Raw genomic sequence first — 27441 nt, 5'->3', positions numbered from 1 at the left:
TGTACCACTGTGGGGAGCAGGGGTGGGCTGTAACAGGGCGGGGCGGGCACTGTACCATAGTGGGGATGGGTCGTACCATGGCAGGGATGGGGGGGCGGGCCGTACCATGGCAGGGACGGGGAGAACGGGCTGTACCACTGCCCCAGGGCTGCCCCGCACCCCCAGCGCCCCCCAAACCCGGCCGTGGGGCAGCACGGGGTGGGGGTCCTCACACCGCAGCATGGCGGGCGATGGGGAAATGGCGGAGCTGGAGCTTCCCCTCCCCACGGCCAGCGGAGGCGGTCGGAGAAGCGGCGTTGGGCCGGGGGAGGCCGAAACGCCACGGGTCACTGCCAGGGCGCCCGCTGCGTGTCGAAACGGGGACCTGTCCCGACGGCGGTGGCGGGGGAGAAGGAAACGAAACCCCCTCCTCGTTTCCTCTGCACCCTCCGAGGGAGGAAACGGGGCCACGTCAGGGGAGCAAAGTTTCGGCGCCCCGGGGGAGCACACAGAACCGGGTCGGGACGGCCCGCGGGGCTGCGGCGGAGGACACGTGCGTCCCCTCGGTTCCCTGAAACGCTGCCGCCGCCATCGAGGCTGGGGCCGCTTGAAATGGGGGCGAGGAAGCGCCCGCCGGGCCCCAGGGAGATGGAGGGGCGAATATCCGCGGCCCCCGAGACCCCCCCCAGGTGCTGGCACCCCAGACAGGGGGCAAAGCACCCGACCTTCTATCCTGAAGTGGGCTCTCCAAGGTTCATGGTGGGAAAAGCCGTCGAGCCAGCCAAATTTTGGATCCCACTCATGCCCCCCGCCAGCCCTGTCCCCTCTGTCCCTAATGCGCCCCAGGGCGTGGCGGGGGGCTCAGTGGTCCCCATCCCAGGCAAGCAGGCGGAGGCAGGTGGAGAAGCACCGTTTTAATACAACCATCGCCCCTGGGGGGGTCACTGGGGATGGGGGGGACCCCTGGGGGGGTCACTGGGGATGGGGGGGGCCTTGGCAGAGCCAGCTGCGACGGGGCCCCCCCCTCTCCGCGCGCCAGCACGCAGCAGGACCGTGGAGCAGAGCTCGAGGACGCGGGGGTCCCCAAAAATGTTGTGTGTGTGTGTGTGTCCCGCCATGGCAAGCGCCCCAGGCCCGGTTTTCCTGGCAAAGCCCCCGCCCCAGGCTGGGAGCGGCGGTCGGAGCCACCCATGGTGTCGGGGAGCAGCCGGGGGCAGAGGATTTGCCACTGGCGCCAGGGGTGCCGGCGGGGAGCGCGGCGCGGGGAGGGGCCCCAGGACCCGTCTGACAGGTCCCGCGGGGGCCCCGGGGCTCGGGCAGGGCGTGGGAAGAGGAACACGCGTGCCCGTGCCCGCGCACACGCAGACGGTCACGGCAATCCCCGTCGCAGCAATCCCCGTCGCGGCAATCCCAGCTGGAGCGTCGGCATCACCGGCGGCAAGCGGGGACGCCGGGAGGGATGCCGGGGGGGGGCTGCCCGGGACAAAGGTGCAGTTGTCCATCCGTACCTGGAAAAACGTCCACCCTCACCCCGCTCCCTTCGTACCGCTGCCCTGGCCGTGGGGCAGCCGTGGGGCGGCCGTGGGGCGGCCGCGGGGGGACCGAGACCCCCCCCTAGACAGAGGTGGTGCACTCGCGAGTGATCGGCGAGGTGGGTAACTCGTATTTCGGGGTGCAACGGTCCAGCGAGCTGGAAGTACGCAGTGGGACGCCGCAGCGGCCGGGGGGCTGGTCCCGGCGCCCGGCCCCGCAGCAGCACAGCACCCGCAGGAATTCCCGGCGCATGTCCTTGCTCCGCAACGTGTAGATGATAGGGTTGGCGGCCGAGTTCATGGTGGCGAAGGCAAAAAAATAGTTCGCCTTGTAGAGGATCCGGCAAGCCCGGGTGGGACAGGAGGCGTCCATGAGGAGGATGATGAAGGCCGGCAGCCAGCAGACGATGAAGGCTCCCAGGACGATGGTGACCGTCTTGAGCAAGGCCAGGGTCTGGGCGGTGGCGATGTCGGCGTGGCTGGAGCGTACGATGCAGTAGATGCGGCTGTACAGCCCCACGATGGTGAGGAGGATGAGGGTGAAGATGGTGATGACGAAAAGGATGTAACGTTTGGAGTAGAGGGGGAGGACGGTGGAGCAATCCCGCAGGTCGCTCATGCAGTTCCAGCCCATGATGGGGAGGCTGCCGATGGCGGCGGCGATCACCCAGCAAGCCCCGATGAGCAGCACCATCCGACAGTTCTTGTCGCTGCTGTAGACCTTGACCTTGGTGATGGCCACGTGGCGCTCGATGGCGATGGCCAACAAGCTGAAGACGGAGGCGGCCAAGGTGGCGAAGGCCGTGCCTTCCCGAACGAACCACTGCACCGGCGTCAGGTTGAAGGTGGTGGCCCCGGAGAGCAAGATGTTGGCCATGAAGGCCAACCCGGCCAAGAGATCGGAGAAAGCCAAGTTCCCGATGAAGATGTACATGGCCGAGTGAAACTTCTTGTTGCGGCACACGGAGATGAGCACCAACAGGTTCTCCAGCACGATGAAGCAGCACAGCACGACGATGAGGATGGAGAACACCCAACGGGAGGTGCTGGGGGGGCTTTCCAGGTCCTCCTTGGTGTAGTTGTAGTGCTCTCGGATCTTCTCCGTGTTGAAGTATTCTTTGTAGATGCTCCCCATGGTTCCTCGCCGGCCGCGGCTCCACTCGCCGCCCGTCCTGCCGCCCTCAGCGCTGCCAGGACATGGTGCTGGCGATCCCGGGCTACGGAGACCTGCGGGACAGAGCGAACGGCGTCAGGCTGTGCCCGCTGCGGCGAGCCGGGGGAGCGGGCTGTGCACATCTGGGCGCGCAGCTGGTTTGGCAAGGAGAGAGACGTGAGAGATCCTGCCGCGCCGCATCCGCGCCACCGCGGCAGAAATGACTCAAAAAGGAAATCCCAGTGGCGGAGATGCACCCCCGAGCTGCGCGAGGCGCTGCGTGCGGTCGGAGGGACCATCCCGCCGCCGCCGCCGCCGTGGGGGACACAGCGGGGCTGGAGGTGACAGCCCGGGGTGAGCACCGCCGCAGAACGAAGTGGCCGAGGCGGGGGGGGACACGAGGGGACCTTCCCCGGGGACGGGGGCTATGGTGAAGGGAAGCCCCCAGTGCCTTCCCTGGGGCCCAGTACGGACCCCCCTGGTGAGGCGAGGGGGGCTGATATGGCCTCCCCCTCCAGTTAGGGTGGGGGGGACCGAACGCCTCCCAGTTTGGGACAGGGGACACGGTGATGTCCCCCTTCCCCTGGTTTGGGTGGGGGGACTCCTCGCACTGTCCCTTCCTTGATCAGGGAGGGGGTCCCAGCATCTGCCCAGTTAGGGATGGGGCACCCAGTACCGCATCCCCCCTCCCCATTTAGGGATGGGACACCTGGTATGTCCATGTCCCCCCCCTCAGGTTAGGGATGGGACACCCAGTACCGGGTTCCCCCCCCAGTCAGAGATGGGGCACCCAGTACCGTGTGTCCCCCCCCCCAGTTTAGGGACAGGGCACCTGGTACCGTGTTTCCCTCCCCAGTTTAGGGATGGGACACCCAGTACTGCCCTTCATTGCCCCCCCATTTAGGGACAGGACACTCGGTACTGTGTCCCGTCCCCCCCCCGCCCCGCCCCAGTACCGTCGTCTCCCCCGAAAACTTAGGGACAGGGCACTCGGTGCCGTATCCCGCCCCCCCCCGGCCCCCCCCGGTACCATGTCCCGCCCCCCCCCGGTTCGGGACGGGACACCCAGTAGCGGTTCCCCCTCCCCGCCAAAGTTAGCGACGGGACCTCCCCCTCCCGGTCCCCCCCCCGCTTCCCCGTCCCGGGACACCCGGGGGGAGCGGGTGGGTCCGAGGTCCAAGGGGGTTTTGGGGGGGAGGGAAGGAGCCCCGCGCCCCGCCGCACCTCCAGCCGCCGCCGCTCCGTCCCGGTGCCGGTACCGGTGCCTCCCGCCGCCTCCCGGGCTCCTGCGCAGCCGCGCCCGGTGCCGGGGCACCGCCCCTGGCTCCCGGGACCCCCCCCCCCGCCGCCGCCGCCGCCGCCCCGAGCAGAGGCAACCGGAGCCTCCGCCGCTTCCCCTTCCCCGCCCCCGCCGCCGCAGGGGAGGGGGAGAGCGGGCGGGGAACTGGGGGGCGAGGGGACTCGGAACCGGGAACGGAACCGGGACCGCGCACCGGGAACTGCGAGGGGACCCCTGGGATCCTGCACCGGGACCAGAACCGGGACCAGAACCGGGATCCCACACCGGGAACTGCGAGGGGACCCCTGGGATCCTGCACCGGGACCGGAACCGGGATCCCGCACCGGGACCGCGCGCTGGGAACTGCAAGGGGACCCCTGGGACCCTTCACCGGGACCGGAACCGGGACCGGAACCGGGATCCCGCACCGGGACCGCGCACTGGGAACTGCGAGGGGACCCCTGGGACCCTGCACCGGGACCGGAACCGGGACCGGAACCGGGATCCAGCACTAGGAACTGCGAGGGGACCCCTGGGACCCTGCACCGGGACTGGAACCGGGAACGGAACCGGGATCCCGCACCGGGAACTGTGAGGGGACCCCTGGGACCCTGCACCGGGACCGGAACCGGGAACGGAACCAGTACCGTGCACTGGGAACTGCGAGGGGACCCCCGGGAATGGAACTGGGATCCAACACCAGGAACTGCGAAGGGACCCCTGGGACCCTGCACCGGGAACAGAACTGGGATCCTGCACTGGGACCCCACAATGGGATCCTGCACTGGGAACTGAACCAGGACCCTGCACTGGGATCCTGCCTCGGGATCCTGCCCTGGGATTCTGAACTGGGATCCTGCCCCGGGATCCTGACCCGGGATTCTGAACTGGGATCTTGCACCGGGATCCTGAACTGGGATCCTGCCCTGGGATCCTGCCCCGGGATCGTGCCCCGGGATCCTGCCCTGGGATCCTGCCCTGGGATCGTGCCCTGGGATCCTGCCCTGGGATCCTGCCCTGGGATCGTGCCCCGGGATCGTGCCCCGGGATCCTGCCCCGGGATCGTGCCCCGGGATCCTGCTCCAGGACTCACACCAGGACCTGCCCCAGGATCTTGCATTGGGATCCTGCACCATCCTGCCCCGGGACCCCCTCTGGGACCACCCTGGGATCCCACACCAGGATCCTCCTCCAGGACCCCCCTCCCAGGACCCCAAAGTATCCAGAAGGGGGTCCCGGGCCAGACCCGTCCCCTCACCCACCAGGCCGGGGCGAGCAGCTCCGGAAAGGGGTGGGCTTGGGAGGGGGGCTGGGAGCCCCCTGGCGCAGGGGAGGGGCCGCGGGGGCACACACAGGACCCCTTGTTCCCGAAATATCCCCCGGCCCCGGCGGCTGCTGGGCCGATGCGGAGTAAATTGGATCAGGGCCGGGCAGCCGGTGCCCGGCAGAGCTTAGCGCTGGGTTTAAACAGCGGCGGAGGCGGCGGGCAGATGGCGGGGGGCAGGATTCGGCCCCCAGGCTGGGGGTCCCCGCCGCGCCCCCCGCTCCGGCACATGCACGCGGGGACAGGCGTGCGCGGGTGGGTGCACGGGCACGGGGGGAGAAGATTGGCGTGGCATGGCGTGACCTCTCGGCCCGTCACCGCCACTGAACCGCCCTGGCACGAGGACCCCCAAAATCCCGGGGACCCCCTGAGCCGCGCAGTGCCAATCCCGTCCCACCCCGGCAGCTGCTCCGTGGTGGGCACGCAGCGTCGCCTGAGCGGCTGGCAGCGACCCGGCTGCCGGAGCCCTGGCAGCGCCGGATGCTCCGAATTCTGCGGGAGCTGTGGGGGTCCCGGCCGGGGAGCGGGTGGGGGGGCAAAGGCAGGGGCCACGGCGCCGCCGGCAGCACCCCAACGCCGAGGGGGCTCCACAGGCCTGGACCGGGGTGCAACGGGGCGCTGGGACGGCCAGGTGGGTGCCGGCGAGGGCACGGGGGTCCCGGCACCTGATTTCACGCCGGGGTGGGTGCCGGCGAGGGCACGGGGGTCCCGGCACCCGATTTCACGCCGGGGTGGGTGCCAGCAAGGGCAGGGGGCACACATTTGGGGACACGGCCCCGCCGGCACCCCGGGGCGCCCAGCGCCAGGGCGATGCCACCCGTGAGCCGGCGGGCGCCGAGCCACAGCCGTTAGGCGTTGCACAAGCGGGGAGCCCCGGGGGTGCCAACGGCGCGGTTCCCCCCCCCCTCCCCAGCCCCCCCCGCCACCCCACCCCGGGGGCCTCCGCCAGCTGCGGGCCAGATGTTGGCCAGGCCCGAACAGCTGGGCCGGATCCGGGCACCCGCTTCCCACTCCGGCGCAGCTGGGGGGCCTGGCCCACGGCGAGCGGGACGATGGCCACGGTGACCGTCACCGCGGCGGGACGGCCACCCAGGACCCTCCCCCGGCCACGGAGGGTCCGCACCCTGAGCCCCCCCCCGCGGGGCTTTGTCCCCACGGGCCGCCCCGCTCCGTGTCGCTCTGTCACCGTGGGGTGGGCGAGGCCGTGGGGTCCGGCCGCCCGTGGGGACACCGCGGGGCGGCACCCACCCACCCACCCGCTGCCCCGAGGGGGGTGCCTTTGTGGGTGTCCCCCCCTCCCCGCCCCGCCCAGGGGCGTGCGGGGTTGGGGAGGGGGGACAAGCGTATGTCCCACGCGTGGAGGGGAAGCCCCGGCGCTTCGAAGTTGGGGGGGTGGGGGGGGGCGATCAGCATCCTACCGGCCGCGGTCCCGGTCCCGGTCCCGGTGGCGCTCAGCTCCCGCCCGCCGATCGGTTGCAACATGTGCGGGGGAGTGGGGGCGGGCGGGGGGGGCGGGGCGGCCCCGGGCCGTTCCCCGCCCCTTGAGGGGCGAGGCCAGGCGTGTCCCGCACCCCCGCAGCCCACCCGAGCGCCCCAGTCCCCCCCTGTCCCCGTGAGGGGGAGTGGGAGACCTCAAAAATGAGACGGGGGAGGGGGTAGGAGTCACGGGGGGGGGGGTAGGAGCCACGGGGGGCTCCTGGCCCCCATCCCGTCCCCGTGCCCCGTTACCGGGGGGTTCCCCACGGGGGAAGTGGGTCGGTGGCTTTTCGTCAGGGAGCTGTGTGACATCAGTGACAGGAAGGGACACAGCAAGGGGAGGGGGGTTCCCCAGCCACCGCCCCAAAAAAAAGAAAGGGGGGGCGCCTACTCAGGAAGAGGCCGGGGCCGAGGGTGGGGGTCCCGCGGGTGCCGGTGGTCCCCCGCTCTCCGCAGCCAAAAGCGCCGGGATGGAGGTGTGGGATCGGGCCCCCAGGCCCAGCCGGAGCGCGGTGCCCGGTCCCTCACTTCGCTTTTGGGGAGGGTTTGGGGGGGGGGGTGTGTCCCCCTCCCCGCCTGCCCGATGCCGACGCCTTGGCGAAGGGATTTTCACGCCTGGAAACGCTTCCAGGACTTTCCAGGGCTCGGCTGGGGGCCAGTGGGGAACGGGGGGGGGAATGGGGGTTGGGAAACAGGGGGGGCTCAGATTCACGACCCCAAGGAGCCCCCAGGCGCCGGGAGAGGGGCCGGGGGTCCTGGCACGGGACGGAGGGTCTGCCGGCGAGGGGCCGGGAAGGGGGTTTAATTGGAAACAGGCGGCGAGGCGGAGGGGGAGGATGGGGATGGACGGGCGATGGGGGGCTCCCCCCCCCTCCATCCCTCCCGCCCCCGGCCCCCCGGGACGGCTGCGCGCGGCTCGGCCCTCGTGATCCGGCCGGCGGAGCCCACCCGCCTCCGGCCAAAAAATTCCCGACCGGCTGTGGGGGCCCATCCCAGCCCCTCCACCCCAGCTCAGCCGAGCGCCGAGGTCACCGCCTGTCGGAGCCCGGGGTCCGATGGGATGAGCACCCCGCTGGGACTGGGACCCCCCCATCCCGGTGTCCCCGCCAGGAACGCCGATTCCTGCCGGATGACCCCACTCCCGCGGCTGGGCCCGGCCCCGGCATGGTTACGGCATCGAGGCAGCCACCGCGCCCGCGTCCTCCACTGTCACCTCGGTGCCACACGGCCCCGGGAACGCTGCCGTGTAACCGGTGTGTGCCGGGAAGGGCACCGGGAAGCAGAACTGGGAAGGGGCACCGGGAAGGGGCACTGGGAAGGGCACTGGGAAGGGGAACCGGGAAGCAGCACCAGGAAGGGCGCCAGGAAGGGAGCTGGGAAGCGGCACTGGGAAGCGGCACCAGGAAGCGGCACCAGGAAGGGCGCCGGGAAGCAGCAGTGGCACCAGGAAGCGGCACCGGCCCCCTGACGCCATGGCCGGGCACCCCACGGGGGCTGTGCCCGGGGGGACGCCGCCAGCACGGGGTGGGGGGCACCGGGGGGGGGTAACGGGGTGGGGGGTGACTGGGTAGCGATAGTGGGGTGGGGGCTATTGGGGGGCACTGGGGCGGGGGTGACTGGGGGGAGCTATCGGCGTGGGGGGCGCTGTGGGGGCTGCGATAGCGGGGGGTGGGGCAGCGGCGGGCTCCGCCCCCATCTTCCTCCTCCTCCTCCTCCTTTCCCGCCCTCCCGCCCACTTCCGCCGGAAGTTGGGCAGCCCTGCTTGCCGACGTCATCACGCCGCGCCGGGCGGGCAGGCGGGCGGGCGGTGCCGCCATGATGCTGACGGGCGGGCTCCGCGCCGCCGCCGCCGCCGCCGTCAGGGCCTGTGGCCGGGGCCGGGGCCGGGGCCGGGCCGGGGCCGCGGGGATGGGCACGGGCACCGGCACCGGGGCCGAGCCTGGGGCCGCGGGGGTGAGCGCCGGGGCCGCGAAGGGGGTGGGGAAGGCCGCTGCGCCCCCCCTCACACGTTCGCCCCCCCTCACACGTTCGCCCCCCTCACACAGGTCTCCACCGGCCCCGCCGCCCCCCCCGCGGTCCCCGAGCCCCGCAGGGGTGAGTCCGCGGGAACGGGGGGCGGCCGTGGGGGCCGGGACGCCGCCCTGAGGGTACCGGGGGTGGGGGTGGCCTGGGGCCGGGCGGCGGGGGCGCGTTTCCGTGGGGCCGGGGCGGGGGGACAGCGCGGGGCCGGGGTGGCCGCGGGGGGGCCGAGCAGGAACGGGACGGGGGGGGGACATGTGTGTGTGGGGCCAGGGTTTGGGGGGGGCATCCTGGGGACAAAGGGCGGCCGTGGGGATGGGGACGTCGGGGCCCGGGTGGCCGCGGGGCAGGGGCTGCAGGACCTCCCTGAGGGTGCGGGGACGGCCTGGGGTGGGCGTCCCTATGCCTGGGTGCCCCCCGCCCGAGGTTCCTGGGGGGGCTGCCCTCACGTGCTGTCTGTATTCCCCCCCCCAGAGAAGCTGCTGCTGCCCCGCTGCCCCGTGCTGCGCGCCTGCGGCGTCCCCGTCCCCCCGCACCGCTGCCCCGCGCAGGCCTGGGTGGGGTCGCTGCGGCGCCACGACGATGAGCGCCGCGGCCTGACCGACCTGCACCCCGACGTCTTCGCTGTCAGGCCCAGGTGGGGCCGGGGAGTGGGGGGGGGCCCTCGGGGATGTAGGGGTCCCCTCGCTGAGTGTCCCCCCGTCTCCCGCAGGCTTGACATTCTGCACATGGTGGCCACGTGGCAGAAGAATTTCAAGAGGATTGTGAGTATGGCGGGAGGGTTTTTTGGGGGGCGCGGAGCGGGTTTTGGGGGGTGAGGAGTGTTGGAGGGGGTGAAGGAGGGCTGGAGGGAGGGGCTGGGGGGGCCTGGAGCTGGGAGAGGGGAGTTTTGGGGAGGGGAAGGGAGGGGTGCGGGAGGGGAAGGGGGGGTCTAGGGAAGGCTGGGGGGGTCTGGAGAGGGGAAGGGGAGATCCGGGGGGCAGCGGGGAGTCCGGGGTGTGGGGCGCAGGGCCAGGACTCCCCAGTCCCCTCCGTGCACGGGGAGGGAGCGGGGGGACGCAGGGGCCCACCCCCCGTCCCCGTGCCCCCCCCCAGAGTTACGCCAAGGTGAAGACGCGGGCCGAGGTGCGGGGCGGCGGCAGGAAGCCGTGGCGGCAGAAGGGATCGGGCCGAGCCCGGCACGGCAGCATCCGTTCGCCCCTGTGGCGTGGGGGTGAGCGGCCGTGGGGCGGGGGGGCCCCCCCGGGCGGGGCGGGGGGGCTGCAGCCGGGCTGGGGGGGTCACTGAGCCGGGACCCTCGCAGGGGGCGTCGCCCACGGCCCGCGGGGTCCCACCAGCTACTACTACATGCTGCCCATGAAGGTGCGGGTGCTGGGGCTGAAGGTGGCCCTGACGGTGAAGCTGATGCAGGTACGAGGTCCTTGGCGTTTCGGGGGAGTTCTGGGGAGATTTGGGGGCGCAGTGACCCCCTCTCATCAGCCGCGTCCTCCCCCCTCCTCGCAGGACGACCTCCACGTCGTCGACAGCCTGGAGATGCCCACCGCCGACCCCCAGTACCTGCTGGACCTGGCGCGCTATCGGCGCTGGGGCCGCTCCGTCCTCATCGTCGACGTGTGAGTGCGCGGGGCGGCGCCGGGGGCTCTGGGGGTGTCGCCCCCCCGCCTCGTTTCACCTGTTTCCCCCCGCCCCAGCAACGAGGCACCGGAGAACATCGGCAGCGCCGCGGCCGGCCTGAAAACCATCAACCTGATCCCAGCCTTAGGTGAGCGCCGCGCGGCGGTGCGGCTGCCCCCCGCCCTGTGACCCCCCCAAACCTCGTGGGGACCCCCCGAACCCGACAGGGACCCCCCCCTGAGCCCCCGGCCCGGCTTCGCGCCGCTGCAGGGCTCAATGTGCACAGCATGCTGAAGCACGAGACGCTGGTGCTGACGCTGGACGCCGTCGCCTTCCTGGAGGAGAAGCTGCTGTGGCACGACACCCGTTACTCGGCGCTCTACCCCTTCTCCATGCCCTACAGTGACTTCCCCTAGCACCCCCCGGGCAGGGCGGGACCCCCCCGGCAGCATCCGGCCTCCCCCGGGGCAGGGTCTGCCCCCCGTCCCGTTGGACGAGGATTTTGGGGGGGCGCTGCGTGCTGCTGCGGCCATTAAAGTGGGGTTCCTTCCTGGTTTGCGGCTTTGCTTTTGTGCCGAGAGAGGGCAGGTTCCCCCCACAAATTTGCAGCCCCCCCAAATTTGTAGCCCCTTTGCAGCCCCCCCAAACTTGCAGGACACCAGGATGCCGCGTGGACTCAGTGTCTGCGCATGGCCGGGATTTTGGGGCTCGCCGTAACGGAGGGGTTGGTGTCTCGCTCTCGGGGTCCGGCTGCCCTGGCCGGGGGCAGCTGCACGTTCCGGTCGGAGCTTTTCTCTCCGGGCGTTGTCCGACGGCGTTTCCGGGTCGTGCCAGCGGGGCGGGAGGAGGGCAGCCCCGGCCTTGCTGCGGAGGGCGGGAAGGAAACGTGCTGATGGCAAACGCTTCCCTCGCCGCCCCGCGCCGGAGAAGGGATCACCGCCGGAGCTGGGGGGCGCGGCCTTGCTGCACCCCCTCCTGCCGGGGGGTGAGTTGGGGGGTCCCGCTCCCGTTCCCCAGAAAACGGGGACGCTGGCGCCACGGGATCCCCGCTGGCAAGGCGCTGCGGAGGCTGAGGGGATCCCGAGGGGGTGTCCCGGTGCCGCGGTGCTGGTTTGGGGCGCACCGGGGCCGCCTGCAGCCACCGGCGGGGCGGGGGCAGCGCGGGAGCGGCCGGTTCGGGGTTTTTTAGCCGCTTGCCAGGCGGGACGCGGCGCGCGGCTGGGCGTCCCTCGGCATCCCCAGCGGCGCCAGCTGCAGCCGTGGCGCTTCGGTGATTTCGGCGGGGTATTGCCGCCGCCGCGCTCGCTGTAAGGATTGCGGCGTGGGGGGGGCGGCAGTGGCACGGGGGGTCCCAGTGCCCTCCCGGTCACTTCGACCCCCCTCTTTGTCCTTCCCTGCAGGGTTTGCGCCCGCCCAAATTTAGCTGGGGGGGACACGGTGGCTGACCCCGCCTTGCCAGGCTGCGCCTGGGAGCAGGGAGCGGTTTTCCGCCGTCTCTCCGTGTGTTTTTTCCCAGTTTGCCGGCTCCAGCGAGGCTGCGGTGCGTGAGAAGGGCGGGCGAGGCACCGGCTCCGGATATCGATTCCCCTTCCCGGCCTCGGCTTTGCCTCCGGAGGGGAAAATCCCAGGACGGATCTGCACATGACCCAAGCGAGGCTGTTTCCGGGCACTCGCGTGGCTGAGCGTTGACGAGCCGCCTTCGTTAGCGAGCCGCCTTCGTTGGCACGCGGGCGGAGGGACACAGTGGGCGCAGGGAGCCCCTGCCTTCGCTTTGGGATCGGTCCCGGGGGCAGGGACCCCCGCCGCACCCCAGGCCGTGTCCCGCTGGCGGCAGCGCCACCGCATCCCCCCCAGCCGCTGAGCTGGCACGGAGGCCGGAGCCGCCCTCTGCCCCACTTCGGGAGTGTCCTGGCCTCCCAACTCCGGCGCGTGCCGGAGCTGGGCAAGGTCACCCACCAGATACGGGATTCCTCCCGGAGCTGCATCGCGGGTCAAGGCCGAGGGGTGGCGGGGGCTGCCCGGCGTTCTGGGCGCTGAGCACGGCAGCTCCTCAACCGGCCCCGGCGCCGGGGACGAGCCAGCCGGGACGGCGATGGCACAGGGGCGGGAGGCGTGGTGGGAGCCGGCGCGGGATGCCGAGGCGGGTGGCGGCATTTCGGGGAGGAACCGCGCTCCCTCGCCGCGGTTCCCCTCTGGGCGCGTCTGGGGGTTTGCCGCCGGGTGCAGAAGCGAAAGCCCGTGGCTGTGAGAAGCTGCGCCGGACTTTCCTGGCTTCCGCTGGCGCTGGAGCCGGGGTGGTGGCCGCCACCGGAGCCCCTGCGGCACCGTTTGGGAAAACACTGGGAAACCGGAGGGGCCCGCGCCAGGGCTTGGGCTGGCGGGGCGCCACGCCACGCCAGTAACACCCCAGCTTGGCCTCCCAGTTGGCAGGGGCCGAGGGGCTGCGCCGGCGTCCCCCGGGTTGCTTTGCCGCCCCTTCCCGTGGGCCGGAAAAATTCCCTCGCCTGGAAAAAGCCGAATGGAGAAGGGGAAGCCGGGCTTTTCGGGGTGAGGTCACCCGCTGACCCGTGGCGCCCGACGGCTGAGGGGTGCTGGGAAAGGGCGGTTTGGGTGCGCGGTGCAGGGTCTCCCCCGGTTTAGGGGCGCAGGATGTGACCCCCCCCCACCCGGCACTGATCCCGTGGGAGCGGCACCGGGAACGCCGGGGGGCTGAGCTGCGCGTCTGCGGTGAGGAGCGGGAGAATCGCCCCGACCCGGGCCAGGGGGACAGAGAGCTGCTCCATCCCGGGCCAGGGGGGCAGAGAGCTGCTCCATCCCGGGCCAGGGGGGCAGAGAGCTGCTCCATCCCGGGCCAGGGGGGCAGCCGCCCCCGCGAATCCCGAATCCCCCCACGAAATCCCCGCCACAGACTGGAATTCCCCGGGAGGGGCCAGCTGGCGCGAGCTCATAAAGCACCGCCCCCGGGTGACGGACAGACCAAGGGGACAGACCGGCGGAGGGGACAGACCGGCGGAGGGGACAGACCGGCGGAGGGACAGACGGACCGGCTGATCGAGAGGCGGAGGGACCGACGGACGGACGGACGGGGCTGCAGTGCCACCGAGAGCCGCACCGGAGCCGTCCCGGACCGATCCCGCTGCTCCCGCGGAGCCTCAACCGACCGATCCTGGTGCGCGCCGGCAGCCCGACCGCATCCATCCCCCGGATCCCGAACCGGCTGCTCCCGGGCAGCCCAGCCAGGCGCATCCCGGTGTTCCTGCCCCATCCCGGTGTTCCTGCCCCATCGCGCTGTTCTGAAAGCCCAGCCGGACTCATCCCGGGGACCCTCAGCCGACCGATCCTGGTGGTCCGGGAGAGCGTCAGCCAACCCTTCCCGGTGCACACCGAGAGCCCGACCGGATCCGTCCCGCAGATCCCAAACCAACGGGTCCTGGAGAGCTCGGCTGGACCCGTCGCGGCGTTCCCAACCCTTCCTGGTGTTCCGAAAAAGCCCGAGCGGACCCACGCCGGAGAGACCGCACTGACCCATCCCAAAACTGAACCAGAACTTCCCGGCGCACACCCAGCGCCCGAGCGGATCCATCCCAGAGATCCCGAACCAACTGGTCCCCACGAGCTTGACTGGACTTATCCCGCTGTTCCTGCCCCATCCCGGCTTTCCCGAAGGACCGAGCTCGCCCAGCGCCGGTCCCCAGCACCATGCAGCTGGCGGTGCTGCCGCTGGCCCTGTGCGCCCTGGGCGTCATCGCAGGTGAGGGGACGGGGGGGGACGTGGGGCTGGGGGTGGCACCGAGCGAGGACCCCGTGTTGGCGCAGGGCGCGGGGGCAAGTGCGTCACCGCCAGCGCGTGGGCGGCAGCGTGGCGAGCGTGGCACGGTTGGGGAGGGGGACACACGGCGTGCCACCGCGGTGTGGGTGCTGCGGGGGCCTGGTGGGGTGGCCGGGATGGAGGTCTGGGATATCTGGGATGTCCCAGATCCATCCTGACCCCCTCTTCCCTGAGCCGTGGCCTCTGTGCCGTGATCCCGCGGGGAAGTGGGCAGCAGCCAGCTCTTGCGAAATCGTTGGATCGCAGCAGCGATTTCTGGTTTTGTTGTTCCCTTCCTGCCAGTGAGCGATTCCGGGAAAGGACAGGACCTTCCCCCGCAGCGGAGGGAGGGAACCTCACAGCCGCTCCCGGGGAATCCCCCACCCAAGGGTGCCGGGCTGAGTCACCCCAGAGGGGCTTCCTCTGAAAGTCAGGGGGCTCGGTGCCGCGCGCTCCGCCGGGAAAGCACCAGCACGCGGGGGCGGGAGGGGAGCGCGGGGGCCCGTGCCGGATGAGGGCTGTGGACCGGATTTGGGTCTCAGCGTCCTCCCTCCGCTGACCCCGGCACCTGGCTTCTGGCTGAAGGCTTCCAGCTGGATGGGGGCGGGACAGATCCTGCCCACCAGCAAAGCCAACCACTTCCCGTCGCAGAGGGAGAAGCTTGGGGCCAGGCGGCTTCTCCTGGCTCGGCGTGGCTTCCCCCAGGGAAGAGGAGGAGCGCGGGGTTCCCCTCGACCACCGAACCGCCCCCCAACCCCCTGGGCTCTCCCGGCAGGGCGGCTGGCAGCCTCCTTCGAGGTGTCAGTTGAGCCGGCGGTGCTGGTGGTGGAACACGGCCAATCGGTCTCGTTGACGGTGAAGACAACGTGCCAGGATCCCCAAGCATCCGGCGACGTGGAGACACCGATTCGGAAGGAGAAGGTGAAGGTGGCGCCGGGGGAGACGGTGATGAGGCTGTTCAACGTCACCGACTGGAAGTCCAGCATCCTCTGCTTCTACAGCTGCGGCAACGAGAGGAAGGTGGTGACCACCAAACTCATCGTCTACCGTAAGGCACCGCGGGGAGAGGGGGCTCCCGCCCGGCCCGGCGAAGCGGGATTGTCCCCATCAGGCCGCCTCTCTCCCTCAGGAATGCTGGAGTCGCCGGTGCTGGAGTCGGTGCCGCAGCTGGCGGTGGGCGAGACCCACGAGCTGGCGTGCCACGTGGCCGACGTGGCGCCCGTCCGGAACCTGACGGTGATGCTGCAGCAGGGAGATGAGTACCTGCACAACGAAACCTTCGAGCAGCACGGGCAGGACGAGCCCATGACGGTGCGAGTGACGCACCGGCTGACGGCACAGCGCCAGGACGATGGGCGGAACATCACCTGCCGGGCGCTGCTCGACCTGGCGCCCTACGTCCGGCTCTCCAAGACCTCCGACCCGCAGGCCTTGACTGTCTACGGTAAGCCGGCATTGGCGTCACGCCGACATTCGCTCCGCCACGGCTGTGGTAACCGGCTCACCTGGGGGTGTTTCTCTCCCGTGGCAGAATTCCCGGAGGATCCCCAGCTGAAGCCTCGCATCTACCTGGAGACCGGTGAGACGGTGAACGCCAGCTGCAGCGTCGGCCGCGTCTTCCCGGCACCGCGGTTCGAGCTGGTGCTGGCCAACCAGACGCTGCCGCTCTCCATCAGCCAGGACGGGCGCCGGGCCACCGTCGAGGTGTCCCACAGCCGGCCGGGGCACGTGGGGCTGGTCTGCGCCGTGAGGGTGGGGCCCGTGGAGCGGCGGGCGGAGGCAACCGTCCACGTCTACTGTGAGTATCGGCGCGGTGGTGCCGGCGATCGGCCCCGGCGCATTGCGGTGGGAAGGGGGGAGCGGTTTCGTGCCGCTGCGTCACCGGCTCGCCCCGGTGCTGTCTCCGTCACCGCAGATTTCCCCTCGCCGAGGCTGGACGTCAGCACCGACAACCTGACCGCCGGCACGCTGCTGACAGGGCTCTGCGCTTTGCCGCGCAACCACTCCGCCGAGCTGCGGCTGCGGGTCCGCGCTGGCGGCCGCATCCTGGTGCCGTGGGCACCGTCCCCGCTGCCCTTCAACCTGACGGCGCGTGAGGAACACAACGGGATGGAGCTGTCGTGTGACGCCAAGCTGCCCGTCGGCAGCAAAGCCCCCAAGACGAGCGCGCCCATCAAGCTCATCGTCAACAGTGAGAGCGCCGAGGCCGCGCGCCGTGCCGGGACGCCGGAGGGGAAAATTCCGGATGGAAATGAATCCGTTGTCTTTCCCCACAGCCAGCCCGCAGATGGACGACAGGAGCTGCCCCCCGACCCAGAACTGGACGGAGGGGCAGGAGGAGACCCTGCGCTGCTCGGCACGCGGAAACCCCCCGCCCCGGCTGGCGTGCGCCAAGGACGGCGAGCCCTTCGCCAGCGGGGTGCCGCACCCCGTCACCCGCGCCCACGCTGGCGTCTACCGCTGCCGGGCCACCAACGCGCTGGGAACCGCCATCCGGGACATCACCGTGCGGGTGCACTGTGAGTGGGGATGGGGTCCCGGGGGGGTCCGTGGGTCCTGTGGGTCCCAGGAGGCTGGGGGCTGGGTCCCTCTGACCCCCCCGTCCCGGCTCTCCGGCAGACCATGACCCCGACGTGGTGCTCCCGCTGCTGCTGGGGCTGGCGGCGGTGGTGGCCCTGCTCGCCGGCGGCCTGAGCTACGGCGTCTACTACCGCAAGAAGAAGATGCGGGAGTACCGGCTGCAGGAGCAGGAGAAGCGGATGAAGCAGCTGCAGATGGAGCCGCTGCGGCCGCCGGGACGCTCAGAGGAGGCGGCCGCGCTCAACGGTTCCACGCCGGCGGCGCAGCCATAGCCGGGCGGCGGCGGTGGAGGGGCTGACAGCCCCTTGCCCGTCCCGCTCCAGTGCCCGTGGGCAAGCGCCCTGGCGAGGGCTGAGCCGTCAGCTGCCTTGCGCCGACGCGCCGGTGACATCGGGGACCGCGCGAGAGCCGCGGAGGGATGGCGGACGCTGCGGCGAAGCGGCGCCGATGACTGCTGTTGCCGCAGGGAGGTGTCCCGGGGGGACGCGCCAGGCTGGCACGCGGTTGGAACGCCGGGCTGGATGAGGCGCCCGCCTCCCCCCATCGTGGAGACGCTCTTCTCTCCGAACTTCCTCCCTCGGGAGACGCCAAGCTGGTTTTGGGGTGGCTGCCATCTCCTCCCGTGGCGCCACCACGATGCTTGGTGCCTTGCGTGGAGTGTCCGGGCTGAGGCCCGGGATTTGGGTGCCGGGGCGAGATCAGGAGGGTGAGGAGCCGGAGCGGAGGGAGATGCAGCCGCGGGGAAGGCTGGAAGACGCTGTCGCGACGTCGCACCAATAAAGGCCGTGGGCAGCAGCGCCGCGACCCGCTGGGGTTTTGGTTGGGGACGGGCGTAACCGAACCCTGGGGGGAGTTTCCGGCGTCTCGAGCCCTTGGTGCGGCGCTCGCGCCGAGCATGCGCCACGGCGCCAAAACCCCGCTTCCTTCCTTGTGCCGCCATTTGCCCGCGGCGTGGCCGGGCCAGCGGGGCCGGGACAGAAGCGGGGCGCAGAGGAAGGATGGGGCGCAGCCGCGGCGGCCAGGGCTGGGGGACGCGGTGCCGCTGATCCGGGTGCCACACCCTGCGCCCTGCACTGCCGGCCCGCAGCTCCCTGCCCCCCGGCGCGGCCATGCCCCCGCGCAGCCGCCCCGCTTGGCTCCTCGCCGGGCTGCTCCTGGCTCTGTGCGGTGAGTGCCGTCCCCACGCCCCGGCTCGTCCTGCTGCGCCCCGGCCCGGCTGGGCACGTCCCACGTGTCCCAGCTCATCCCACGTGTCCCAGCTCTTCCCACGTGTCCCAGCTCTTCCCGTGTGTCCCAACTCTTCCCACCTGCACCCTGACCCAACTGGGGATGTCCCGTGTGTCCCAGCTCTTCCCATGTGTCCCAGCTCTTCCCGTGTGTCCCAGCTCTTCCCACCTGCACCCTGATCCAACTGGGGATGTCCCGTGTGTCCCAGCTCTTCCCATGTGTCCCAGCTCTTCCCGTGTGTCCCAACTCTTCCCACCTGCACCCTGACCCAACTGGGGATGTCCCGTGTGTCCCAGCTCTTCCCATGTGTCCCAGCTCTTCCCGTGTGTCCCAGCTCTTCCCACCTGCACCCTGATCCAACTGGGGATGTCCCGTGTGTCCCAGCTCTTCCCATGTGTCCCAGCTCTTCCCGTGTGTCCCAGCTCTTCCCACCTGCACCCTGATCCAACTGGGGACATCCTGTGTGTCCCAGCTCTTCCCATGTGTCCCAGCTCTTCCCGTGTGTCCCAGCTCTTCCCACCTGCACCCTGATCCAACTGGGGACATCCTGTGTGTCCCAGCTCTTCCCATGTGTCCCAGCTCTTCCCGTGTGTCCCAGCTCTTCCCACCTGCACCCTGATCCAACTGGGGATGTCCCGTGTGTCCCAGCTCTTCCCGTGTGTCCCAGCTCTTCCCACCTGCACCCTGATCCAACTGGGGACATCCTGTGTGTCCCAGCTCTTCCCATGTGTCCCAGCTCTTCCCGTGTGTCCCAGCTCTTCCCACCTGCACCCTGATCCAACTGGGGACATCCTGTGTGTCCCAGCTCTTCCCATGTGTCCCAGCTCTTCCCGTGTGTCCCAGCTCTTCCCACCTGCACCCTGATCCAACTGGGGACATCCTGTGTGTCCCAGCTCTTCCCATGTGTGCCAACTCATCCCACCTGCACTCTGACCCAACTGGGGATGTCCTATGTGTCCCAGCTCATCCTGTGAGTCCCAGCTCATCCCGTGCATCCCACCCCAGTTGGGGACATCCATCCCGTGTGTCCTAACTCATCCCGTGCATCCCATCCCAGTTGGGGACATCCCGTGTGTCCCAGCTCATCCCATGTGTCCCACCCCAGCTGGGGACACCCATCCCGTGTGTCCCAGCTCATCCCACCCCCGTCCCGTTCCAGGACCACCCACCAAGCCCTTCGAGGTGAGGGTGGAGGGGACCCCCTCGGAGGTGGGCTACGGTGGGACCGTGCTGCTGAACTGCTCCAGCAGCTGCTCTGACCCGGGGGCCCGCGGGGGGCTGGAGACAGCCCTCAGGAAGGAGGGGGTGGGCCAGGGGCCCGGCTGGCTGAGCGTCCGACTCCGGAACGTCACCGAGCCCCTCTCCAACGTCTTCTGCTTCTTCTCCTGCTTCGGCCAGAGGAAGGCGGTGGCTTTCACGCTGCTGGCCTACGGTAGGAGGCTGCTCGGCTTCTTCCCGGCGGCTTTCCCGCTGCCGGGGACTGGGGATGGCGGATGGGGGTAGGGATGTGCCGGAGCCCGCCAGCCCTCAGGGGAGCAATGCAATGGGACAAACTGGGATGGAACTGGGGCTACGACTGGTCCTGAGGTTGGGATGAGGTGGGTGCCGGATCCGGCAATGGATCTCCTGGGTGGGAGAGGCTGGGATGAGCCGGGTGCCAGGTCTGGCAGAGCTTGGGATGAGGAGCCACTTTGGGACGAGCCGGGTGCCGGATCGGGCAGCGCTCCGGCGGGATCCCCGTTGGGACGACCCAAGAGGTTGGGTGCCAGCTCCCGTCTCTCGCAGACTTCCCGCAGCCCCGCCTGGCCATCAGCAACCCCAACGCGTCCTGCGAGGAGCCGGTGGCCATCGAGTGCTCCTCGGAGCCCAGCCGGCCGCCGGGGCTGCAGCTGCGGCTCCGCAGCGGCCGCCGGCCGCCGCAGCCCTGGGCGGAGGGTCCCGTGCGCCTGGAGCTGACGGCCGGGGAGGAAGACGACGGGGCTGAGTTCGCCTGCGAAGCGCAGCTCAGGGTGGGCAACCGGACGCTGCGGAAGAGCTCGGCCGCCGCCACGCTGCACGTCATGTGTGAGTGGGGCGCTGCTGCTGAACCCCCTCAGCCCCCCCCATGCAAAGACCCTCAGCCCCGGGCAGGACTGGGGACCCCGAGGCATGCTGTGGGACCCCGGGCTGCAGCGGGGACCCCACCGGCCCTGTCCCGCGGTGGTGGCGGTGCCGGGGCTCGAGGTTCCCCCCTCTCCCCCCTCAGATCGGCCCCGGTTGGACGACAGGAGCTGCCCCCCGACCCAGAACTGGACGGAGGGGCAGGAGGAGACCCTGCGCTGCTCGGCACGCGGAAACCCCCCGCCCTGGCTGGCGTGCGCCAAGGACGGCGAGCCCTTCGCCAGCGGGGTGCCGCACCCCGTCACCCGCGCCCACGCTGGCATCTACCGCTGCCGGGCCACCAACGCGCTGGGAACCGCCATCCGGGACATCACCGTGCGGGTGCACTGTGAGTGGGGGTCCCGGGGGGATCCTGGTGGTCTCAAGGGTCCTGGAGGGTCTTGGGTGGTCCCGGAGATCCCGGTGGTCCTGGGAGGGTCTCAGAGCATCTTGGAGGTCCTAGGGGTCTTGGGTGTCCTGGGGTCCTGGTGGTCTCAGAGTGTTTTGGGGGTCTTGGCGGTGCTGGGGAATCTCAGGGGTCCTGGGGGGCTTACAGGTCCTGGGGATCCCAGTGGTCTCAAGTGTCCTGGAGGTCCTGGGGGTCCCAGGGCTCCTGATGGTCCTGGGGTCTTGGAGGTGTTGGAGGTCCTGGGTGGCTTGGGACGCCTGGAGATCCTGGGGGATCGTGGAGGTCCCAGGGGTCCAAGGGGTCCAAGGGGTCTCGGTAATCCTGGAGGTCCCAATGGACTCAAGGGTCCTGAGGGTCTCGGTGGTCCTGGGGATCCTGGTGGTCTCGGGAGTCCTGGGGCTCCTGGGGTCCCAGGTGTCTTGGGGGTCCTGGAAGTCCTAAGGTCTTGGAGATCCTGGGAGTCCATGGGTCCTGGGGGTCCCAGGAGGGTGGGGGCTGGGTCCCTCTGACTCCCCCGTCCCGGCTCTCCAGCAGACCATGACCCCGACATGGTGCTCCCGCTGCTGCTGGGGCTGGCGGCGGTGGTGGCCCTGCTCGCCGGCGGCCTGAGCTACGGCGTCTACTACCGCAGGACGCGGACCCGGCGGTACCGGCTGCAGAGGCGGCGGGAGCGGCTGCGGATGGAGCCGGGGCAGGACCGTGCCCCCCTCAATGACGTGGGGGCTCCGCCATAGCCCCCCCAAAAAGCTGAGTTCCCTCCCCCAATCCCTGGGGTGGCCCAGTGTCCCTAGGGATGGAGACCCCCCCCACACACACAGTGCCCATATATTGGTTATATTGGGCTGTAATGGTCTATACTGGACAATACTGGATTATATTGGGCTGTACTGGGTTATACTGGCTGTACTGGGCTGTATGAGGCTATATTAGGCTGTACTGGGGCTGCACTGGATTATACTGGGCTGTGTTGTGCTATGTGGGGCTGTACTGGTCTATACTGGGCTGTACTGGGGAGTGTTGGCCCCAGTGGTGGGGGGCTGGCTGCTGACACCCGCGTGGTGCCGGGGGGATGGGGGGGGGGGGGAGGGGGTCGCGCGTGCGGGGGTCTCCCCGGGTGCGGGTTGGGGGATGGGGTGCGCGGTGACGGCACGCGAGCAGCGGGAGACGGAGGCAGCAGGAGCGCGGCAGCGCCTGGCACTCGCCGGCACCATCGCTTATGCCGCGGCGTGACATCGGCCCAGGCCACGCCACGGCTCGGCTTGGCACGGCTCGCCATGCCCGGCACGCGGCAGCACGCCGCGGCGCGGTGAGGCCTGCTGCGTCGCCGGCAGTGCGGGCAGGCAGCGCGTGGGCCGAGGTAGGGCCGGAGCACGGTGCCGCGCGGCGGGGAGGAATCACGCCTCGCCCACGCCACCAGCACGGCAAGGCATGGGGGTGGCGGGGGGCTGGGGGGGCACCCGGCATGGCATGTGCTTGAGGGGCGCATTGGCGTGCACTGTGGCTCCACGCACACGCAGCGTGCACGTGTATGTGTGCACGATACATGCACACGTACCGCACGCACATGACAGCTCCATCCGCGTGGACACGCAACACACCTGCACGCACGCGACGTGTGTACAGGCGCGTGCAGGAAATGCACACGACACGCACAACTGCATGCGCGCAGGTGTACATGTATGACACGCGCACCAGTGTGCACACGCGTGTGTGTGACAGGCACGCGCGCACCATGCACATGCATGTGCGCGACACGCACGCCGCCGTGCACCCACGCGTGGCTACAGGTTCCCCCCGCCGCCCCCTGCCCGTGCGTGGTCAGCGCCCCACGCGTGGAGGGGGGGGAACGCGGGGGGGGGCGGGGCGGGCACCAGCTGTCCCCCGTCTGTCGCTGCTCCCACGCGGGACCGGTGCCACCGCGCGAAAAGGGGGGGGGAGGTGCGGGGGGGGGACGACGACGGAGCACGCGTGGGCCCGATCCGGGCGATGGGGGGGGCGGGGGGCTGAGCCGGGGGCGGGGGGAGGAGCAAGCCCCGCGGTACCGGCGCCGTGCGCGGCGGCGGAGGAGCTGCCTTCATCCCCCCCTCCTCCTCCTCATCCTCCTCGTCCTCTCCATCCTCCTCTTCCTCGGCTTCACCCCCGTCCTCTTCCATCTTCCTCCTCATCTTCCTCCCCTTCGCCCCATCTTCCTCCCCATCCTCCCCACCCTCCTCTTCCTCCCCAGCCCCCCCGCCCCATGGGACCCCCGGCCCGGCCCTGCGGCTGCTGCCCCCGCTCATCCTGGCGCTCGCAGGTAGGGGGGATTTGTGGGGGGGACGGACGACGCCGGGGTCCCTCCGGGATTTGGGGGTGGGGGGGGGTGGACCCCGGGGACCTGGGACCCACGGTGCTGGGGGGGTGGGGGGGGCGCTGCGGGGACCCCAGACACCAGAGAGCCTTAACTGGGGGGCGGGGGGGGGGAGCCTGGAGACCCCCCCCAGACACCAGAGAGCCGTAATGTGGGGGGGAGGGCACCTCTGGGGACCCCCCCCCGACAGCAGGGACCCGTAATTTGGAGGGGGGGGGGCACCACAGGGAGCTCGGACTCCGGGGACTTTTAATTATTGGGGGGGGGGGGTGGTCCCCAGGGACTCTTAATACTGAGAGGGGACGGGGACCCCCAGGTTCTTTATTCTGGGGACAGGGGGTGCATGGAACCCAAGGACCCTGAACACCAGGGACCCGGAATACTGGGGGGGGGGCACAGGGGGCCGCCAAGGACCCTGGACAACCGAGTCCCTTATTTTTGGGTGGGAGTGGACCCCCAGGACCCCGGGGGCCTGGGTCCCTTATTTTGGGGGTGAGGGGTGTGTGGACCCCAAGGACCCTGAAACCAGGGACCCTCAGTGCCGTGGGGGAGGGACATTGGGGACCCCCAGCCGCCTGCGTTCCCCGCCAGGAGCGTGGGGGTCTCGGCACGGGGCTGGGAGTCCCCCGCAGCCGGGCTGGGGGCGGGTGGGGGTCTGCAGGCGGGGGCTGAGCCGGCGGGGGCTGCCCCCCGCGCAGGGGTCTCCCGGGGCACGTTCACGGTGGGGGCCTGGCCGCGGGTGGCCGTGGTGGCCTTCGGGGGCTCGGTGGCCATCAACTGCAGCCGCAGCGCATGCCCGGGGGGCAACGCCACGCTGCGGCTGGAGACCCCCCTGCCCGTGGGTGCGGGGGCCGGCGGGCGCCGCTGGCAGAGCTTCCGGCTGCTCAACGTCTCCCGGTGGAACCCCGGCCCCGCCACGTGCCGCGGGCGCTGCGGCCACGACCGAGCCAACGCCAGTGCCGGCGTCCTCGTCTACCGTGAGTGCCGAGGGGGGCGAGGCGGGAGGGCACGGGGGGGCGCGGCGGTTGACGGCGCGGCCGTCGCCCCCCCATCGCAGAGCTGCCGGAGCGCGTGGCGCTGGAGCCGGTGCCGGCCATGGCGGTGGGCGAGAGCCGTAACCTGACGTGCCGGGTGCTGGAGGTGGCTCCGGTGGGGAACCTGACGGTGACGTTGCGCCGAGGGGCCGAAACTCTGCGCACAGCCCGTTTCGGCGCGGCCGAGGGCAGCGCCAACGTGGCCGTCAGTCACCTGCTGACCGCCGGCCCCGGCGACCACGGCCAGGACGTCACCTGCCACGCCGAGCTGTCCCTGCGCCCCCACGGGCCCCTCTTCGCCCGCGCCGCCGGCCCCCTCAAGCTGTCGGTGTTCGGTGAGTGCTCGCCGTGCCGCCGGGGCTGGCGTCGGTGTGGGTGCCGCGGTCTGGGCGGGAAGGAGCCGGGGAGCGGCTCGGCACCACGCTGTCCCCATCCCGGTCCCCATCCTCATTCCCAGTTCATCCCAGTCTCCATCCAATCTCCATCCCAGTCCTGTCCTCTCCCCTATCCCATCCCTGTCCCCATCCTCATTCCCAGTTCATCCCAGTCTCCATCCAATCTCCATTCTAGTCCTGTCCTCGCCCCTGTGCCATCCCGGTCCCCATCCCAGTCCCCATCCTCATTTCCAGTTCATCCCAGTCTCCATCCAATCTCCATCCCAGACCCGTCCTCGCCCCTGTCCCATCCCGGTCCCCATCCCCATCCCCGTCTCACCTCCGTTCCCATTCCCATCCCACAGACCCGTCCTCGCCCCTGTCCCATCCCGGTCCCCATCCCCATCCCCGTCTCACCTCCGTTCCCATTCCCATCCCATTCCCATCCCAGTCTCTCCAGTCCTGGCTGCCCGAGTGCCGTGACTCCCGTCCCATTGGCGGTGCCCCGCCGCGCGGCTGAGGCCGCACCGGGATCCCCGCTCCTGCCCCGGCGTGGCACCGCCACCCTCCCGGCAACTCTGCGTCCTGGCCGGGGCGCAGCGAGGGTTTGGCTGCCGGGCCCCTCTCCGCAGCACCGGGGTGACGCCACGTCCCCGCAGCCCTCCCTGAGCCGCCCCAGCTCCGGGCTCGCTCCCGCTCGCCTGGAAGCCGGCACCAACCGCCAACGCCAGCTGCCGAATCGCCGGTGCCTTCCCCGCCGGGGACGTCCGCTTCGCCGTGGCCCTGGCAGAGCAGAGCCTGAACTTCACCGTCACGGCGGCCGAGGACGCGCTGACTGCCGTCGTCGCGCTCTCACCCCGCACCCCGGGGCGGCAGGAGCTGACCTGCACCGCAGCAGTGGCCACGGCGGCACGGATGGCGCGGATGCAGCTCCAGGTCTACCGTAAGGGCGTGGGGCGCGGCGGTCACCGGATCCCACCACCAAAAATCCCGTCAGACCCCACGGCACCTTCCCGCAGGCTTCCCGGCGCCTGTCCTGGAGCTGAGCCCCGCATCGATGCCGGCGGGCAGTGAGGTGACAGTGGCGTGCCATGCCGGGGTCGCCGACCCCCCCCGCCGTGCGGCTGCAGCTCCGTGATGCCGACGGCGGGGTCCTGGCCGAGGGGCCGCAGTCCCAGCTGGAGCTGCGGTTGGTGGCACGGCGAGAGGACGACGGGCGGCGATTCGGGTGCCGGGCCAGCCTGGCTGTTGGCGACGGCACGGTGACAAAGGACGTGGACGCCCAGCTCGTCGTGCTCTGTGAGTGCCGCGCCGGAGGGTCCGGTCGTGCCCGCGGCAGCCGGCGCCAGCTGCTCCCCGGCGTTCCCGGTGCATCCCTTCGTCTTTTCCAGACATGCCTGAAATGGCAGCGAGCGACTGCCCCCGGCAACCGCACGTGGCTGCAGGGGACGCGGGAAGCGCTCTCCTGCCGCGCTACCGGCAACCCCACACCCACTGTCGTCTGCGGCCGGAACGGCGTCGCTGTCGGCCCCGGGGAGCCAGAGCTGGTCACGCGTTCCCGCGCCGGCACCTACGTCTGCAACGCCACCAACAGCCTGGGCACCCGGAGCCAGCCGGTCACCGTCCGCGTGGAGTGTGAGCGTCGGCGGCACCTTCCGCAGCGGCCGCACCGGCGGCACCCGCGCTAACCGGGACCCCGCTTTCCCACCCGCAGACGAGCCCACGCTGACGGAGAGGGGGCTGCCCGGCGCATCGCACCTGGGTGGAGGGCGAGCGGCGGGAGCTGGTGTGCCGCGCCGACGGGGACCCCCCCGCCCAGCACCCGCTGCGCCCAGCGACGGCAGCGCACACCGCGCCCCGGGGGGAGCCGAGCCGTCAGCCGGGCCGACGCCGGCCGCTATGTCTGCCGGGCCACCAACAAGCACGGGTCGGCCGTCCGCAGCGTGGTCGTCACCGTCGAGTGTGAGTGCCGGGGGGGATGGGGATCTGGCGGTGCCGGGGATGCCGTAGCCGTGCCGGCGCCAGCCCGACCTCGGGGAGCGAGGGGGCGCCTGGCACCCAGCCCCCGTGCCGTGTCCCTCCCGGTTTGCAGACGAGCCGAGCATTGGCGAGACGGGCTGCCCAGCACAGCGGCTGTGGGTGGAGGGGACGCCGGCGGAGCTGGCCTGCGCTGCCAGCGGGAACCCCCCCGCCCCGTGTCGCCTGTGCCAAGCTGGGGGACGGCCAGGACCCCCCCCCCGCCGAGCCCCCAACGTCACCCCGCGCCCACGCCGGCACCTACCAGTGCCAGGCCACCAACGCCCACGGCTCTGCCCGCCGCAACGTCACCGTCGCTGTCGAGTGTGAGTGCCGGCAGCGGCTTTTTGGGGCGGAAAAAGGGGGTTTGGGCTGTTTTTATGCGCTGGGTGGTGGCTTTGGCTGACGGGACGGTGCCACCACCCGGTGCAGACAGCCCCCGCCGCGGTGAGCCTGCGCGTGCTGCCCTCCGCCAACATCTCCCAAGGCGCCAGCTTCAGCGTGGAGTGCCGCGCCGAGGGGGCTGCCCACCCCCACCTACGGCTGGGCGCTGCCGCTCGCCCCCAACCTGCGCTTCGCCGCCGATAACCGCTCCGTAGCTGTAGCCGGTGCCCAGCCGCCGCCAACCGAGGCCTTTACACCTGCACCGCGACCAACAGGCACGGCCAGCGCGCCGGCAGCGTGATGGTGCGGGTGGACGGTGAGACGGGGGGATCGGTTAAAATGGGAGGGAGAGGGGGGGGTCGGTCTCCGTCACCGCCACGGCGTTACCAGCACCTCCCGCCCCGCAGAGAGCTGGCTGGCGCTGCTGGCCTCGCTGGGCTCCCTGGGCGCCCGTCACCGCGGTGGGGCTGGCGGCCGCCGGCGGTTACTACCTGAAGACGACGGCATGCAAGAAGGGGGAGTACAACGTGCGGGACGCCGAGGGCTCCTCCGAGGCCGCCTGCCTGCACCGGCAGCGGCACGAGCGCGGCGAGATTTACGGCATCCAGCTCACCCAGCCGTAACTGGGACCCCCGCCATCCCAACCGGCTGGGGCGGGGGTCCCCCGCCCCGGCCTTCCGCGGAGTTTTGGGGGGAATTTGGGGCTGGGGCTGGGTTTTGGGGTGGTTTTTAAGCGTTTCGGCGCCA

The 27441-nt window shown here is 71.1% G+C and overlaps 5 protein-coding genes across 8 annotated transcripts; 4 read left to right on the top strand and 1 right to left on the bottom strand.

The window, feature by feature from the left end:
- Window positions 1-878: 878 nt before the first annotated feature.
- S1PR2 (sphingosine-1-phosphate receptor 2) lies at window positions 879-12658 on the bottom strand. 3 transcript variants are annotated; one of them, XR_015261291.1, is made up of 2 exons: window positions 956-3420; window positions 879-923 (listed from the first exon to the last, which is right to left on the bottom strand). XR_015261291.1 is itself a non-coding variant. In XM_086769132.1 (2 exons), the coding sequence occupies exon 2, from the start codon at window positions 2644-2646 to the stop codon at window positions 1594-1596; it is 1053 nt and encodes a 350-aa protein (XP_086625258.1). In that variant the 5' UTR covers window positions 2647-2738; window positions 12333-12658; the 3' UTR covers window positions 879-1593. The 3 variants fall into 3 exon arrangements, 2 of the variants coding, with proteins under 2 accessions (XP_086625258.1, XP_086625256.1); XM_086769132.1 differs by adding an exon at window positions 12333-12658 and having other exon boundaries at window positions 879-2738; XM_086769130.1 differs by adding an exon at window positions 3889-3967 and having other exon boundaries at window positions 879-2738.
- Window positions 8637-10929, top strand: MRPL4 (mitochondrial ribosomal protein L4). Of its 2 annotated transcripts, none has more exons than XM_086769135.1 (9): window positions 8637-8696; window positions 8789-8837; window positions 9237-9399; window positions 9475-9526; window positions 9858-9975; window positions 10066-10172; window positions 10266-10375; window positions 10454-10524; window positions 10647-10929. In XM_086769135.1, exons 1-9 carry the CDS (start codon window positions 8652-8654, stop codon window positions 10790-10792), a joined length of 861 nt encoding a protein of 286 aa, XP_086625261.1. In that variant the 5' UTR covers window positions 8637-8651; the 3' UTR covers window positions 10793-10929. The 2 variants fall into 2 exon arrangements, with proteins under 2 accessions (XP_086625261.1, XP_086625260.1); XM_086769134.1 differs by having other exon boundaries at window positions 10619-10929.
- A 1016-nt stretch (window positions 12659-13674) lies between the features above and the next one.
- On the top strand, window positions 13675-17559 carry LOC147596973 (intercellular adhesion molecule 1-like). Its single transcript, XM_086769126.1, has 7 exons — window positions 13675-14127; window positions 14960-15232; window positions 15314-15628; window positions 15716-15982; window positions 16100-16375; window positions 16461-16703; window positions 16804-17559. The coding sequence occupies exons 1-7, from the start codon at window positions 14076-14078 to the stop codon at window positions 17034-17036; spliced, it is 1659 nt and encodes a 552-aa protein (XP_086625252.1). The 5' UTR covers window positions 13675-14075; the 3' UTR covers window positions 17037-17559.
- Window positions 17560-17675: 116 nt separating this feature from the next.
- LOC147596972 (intercellular adhesion molecule 1-like) lies at window positions 17676-21526 on the top strand. Its single transcript, XM_086769129.1, has 5 exons — window positions 17676-17931; window positions 19151-19423; window positions 19777-20055; window positions 20237-20479; window positions 21074-21526. The coding sequence occupies exons 1-5, from the start codon at window positions 17874-17876 to the stop codon at window positions 21271-21273; spliced, it is 1053 nt and encodes a 350-aa protein (XP_086625255.1). The 5' UTR covers window positions 17676-17873; the 3' UTR covers window positions 21274-21526.
- Window positions 21527-22271: 745 nt separating this feature from the next.
- Window positions 22272-27434, top strand: ICAM5 (intercellular adhesion molecule 5). Its single transcript, XM_086769016.1, is given in 20 exon segments — window positions 22272-22356; window positions 22608-22832; window positions 23585-23863; window positions 23944-24255; window positions 24954-24982; window positions 24985-25237; window positions 25314-25402; window positions 25404-25593; window positions 25686-25714; window positions 25716-25929; window positions 26009-26028; window positions 26030-26101; window positions 26103-26256; window positions 26387-26478; window positions 26480-26636; window positions 26747-26829; window positions 26831-26923; window positions 26926-27010; window positions 27102-27145; window positions 27147-27434. Coding segments are annotated over 20 exon segments (2676 nt in total). The 3' UTR covers window positions 27318-27434.
- The last annotated feature ends 7 nt before the right edge of the window (window positions 27435-27441 follow it).

This window comes from Chlamydotis macqueenii, chromosome 30 (genome assembly GCF_036417535.1).
Source record: "Chlamydotis macqueenii isolate bChlMac1 chromosome 30, bChlMac1.mat, whole genome shotgun sequence".
Taxonomy (NCBI): domain Eukaryota; kingdom Metazoa; phylum Chordata; class Aves; order Otidiformes; family Otididae; genus Chlamydotis; species Chlamydotis macqueenii.
Note: the sequence above shows the minus strand (reverse complement) of the source record. Positions and strands in the feature narration are given on the sequence as shown.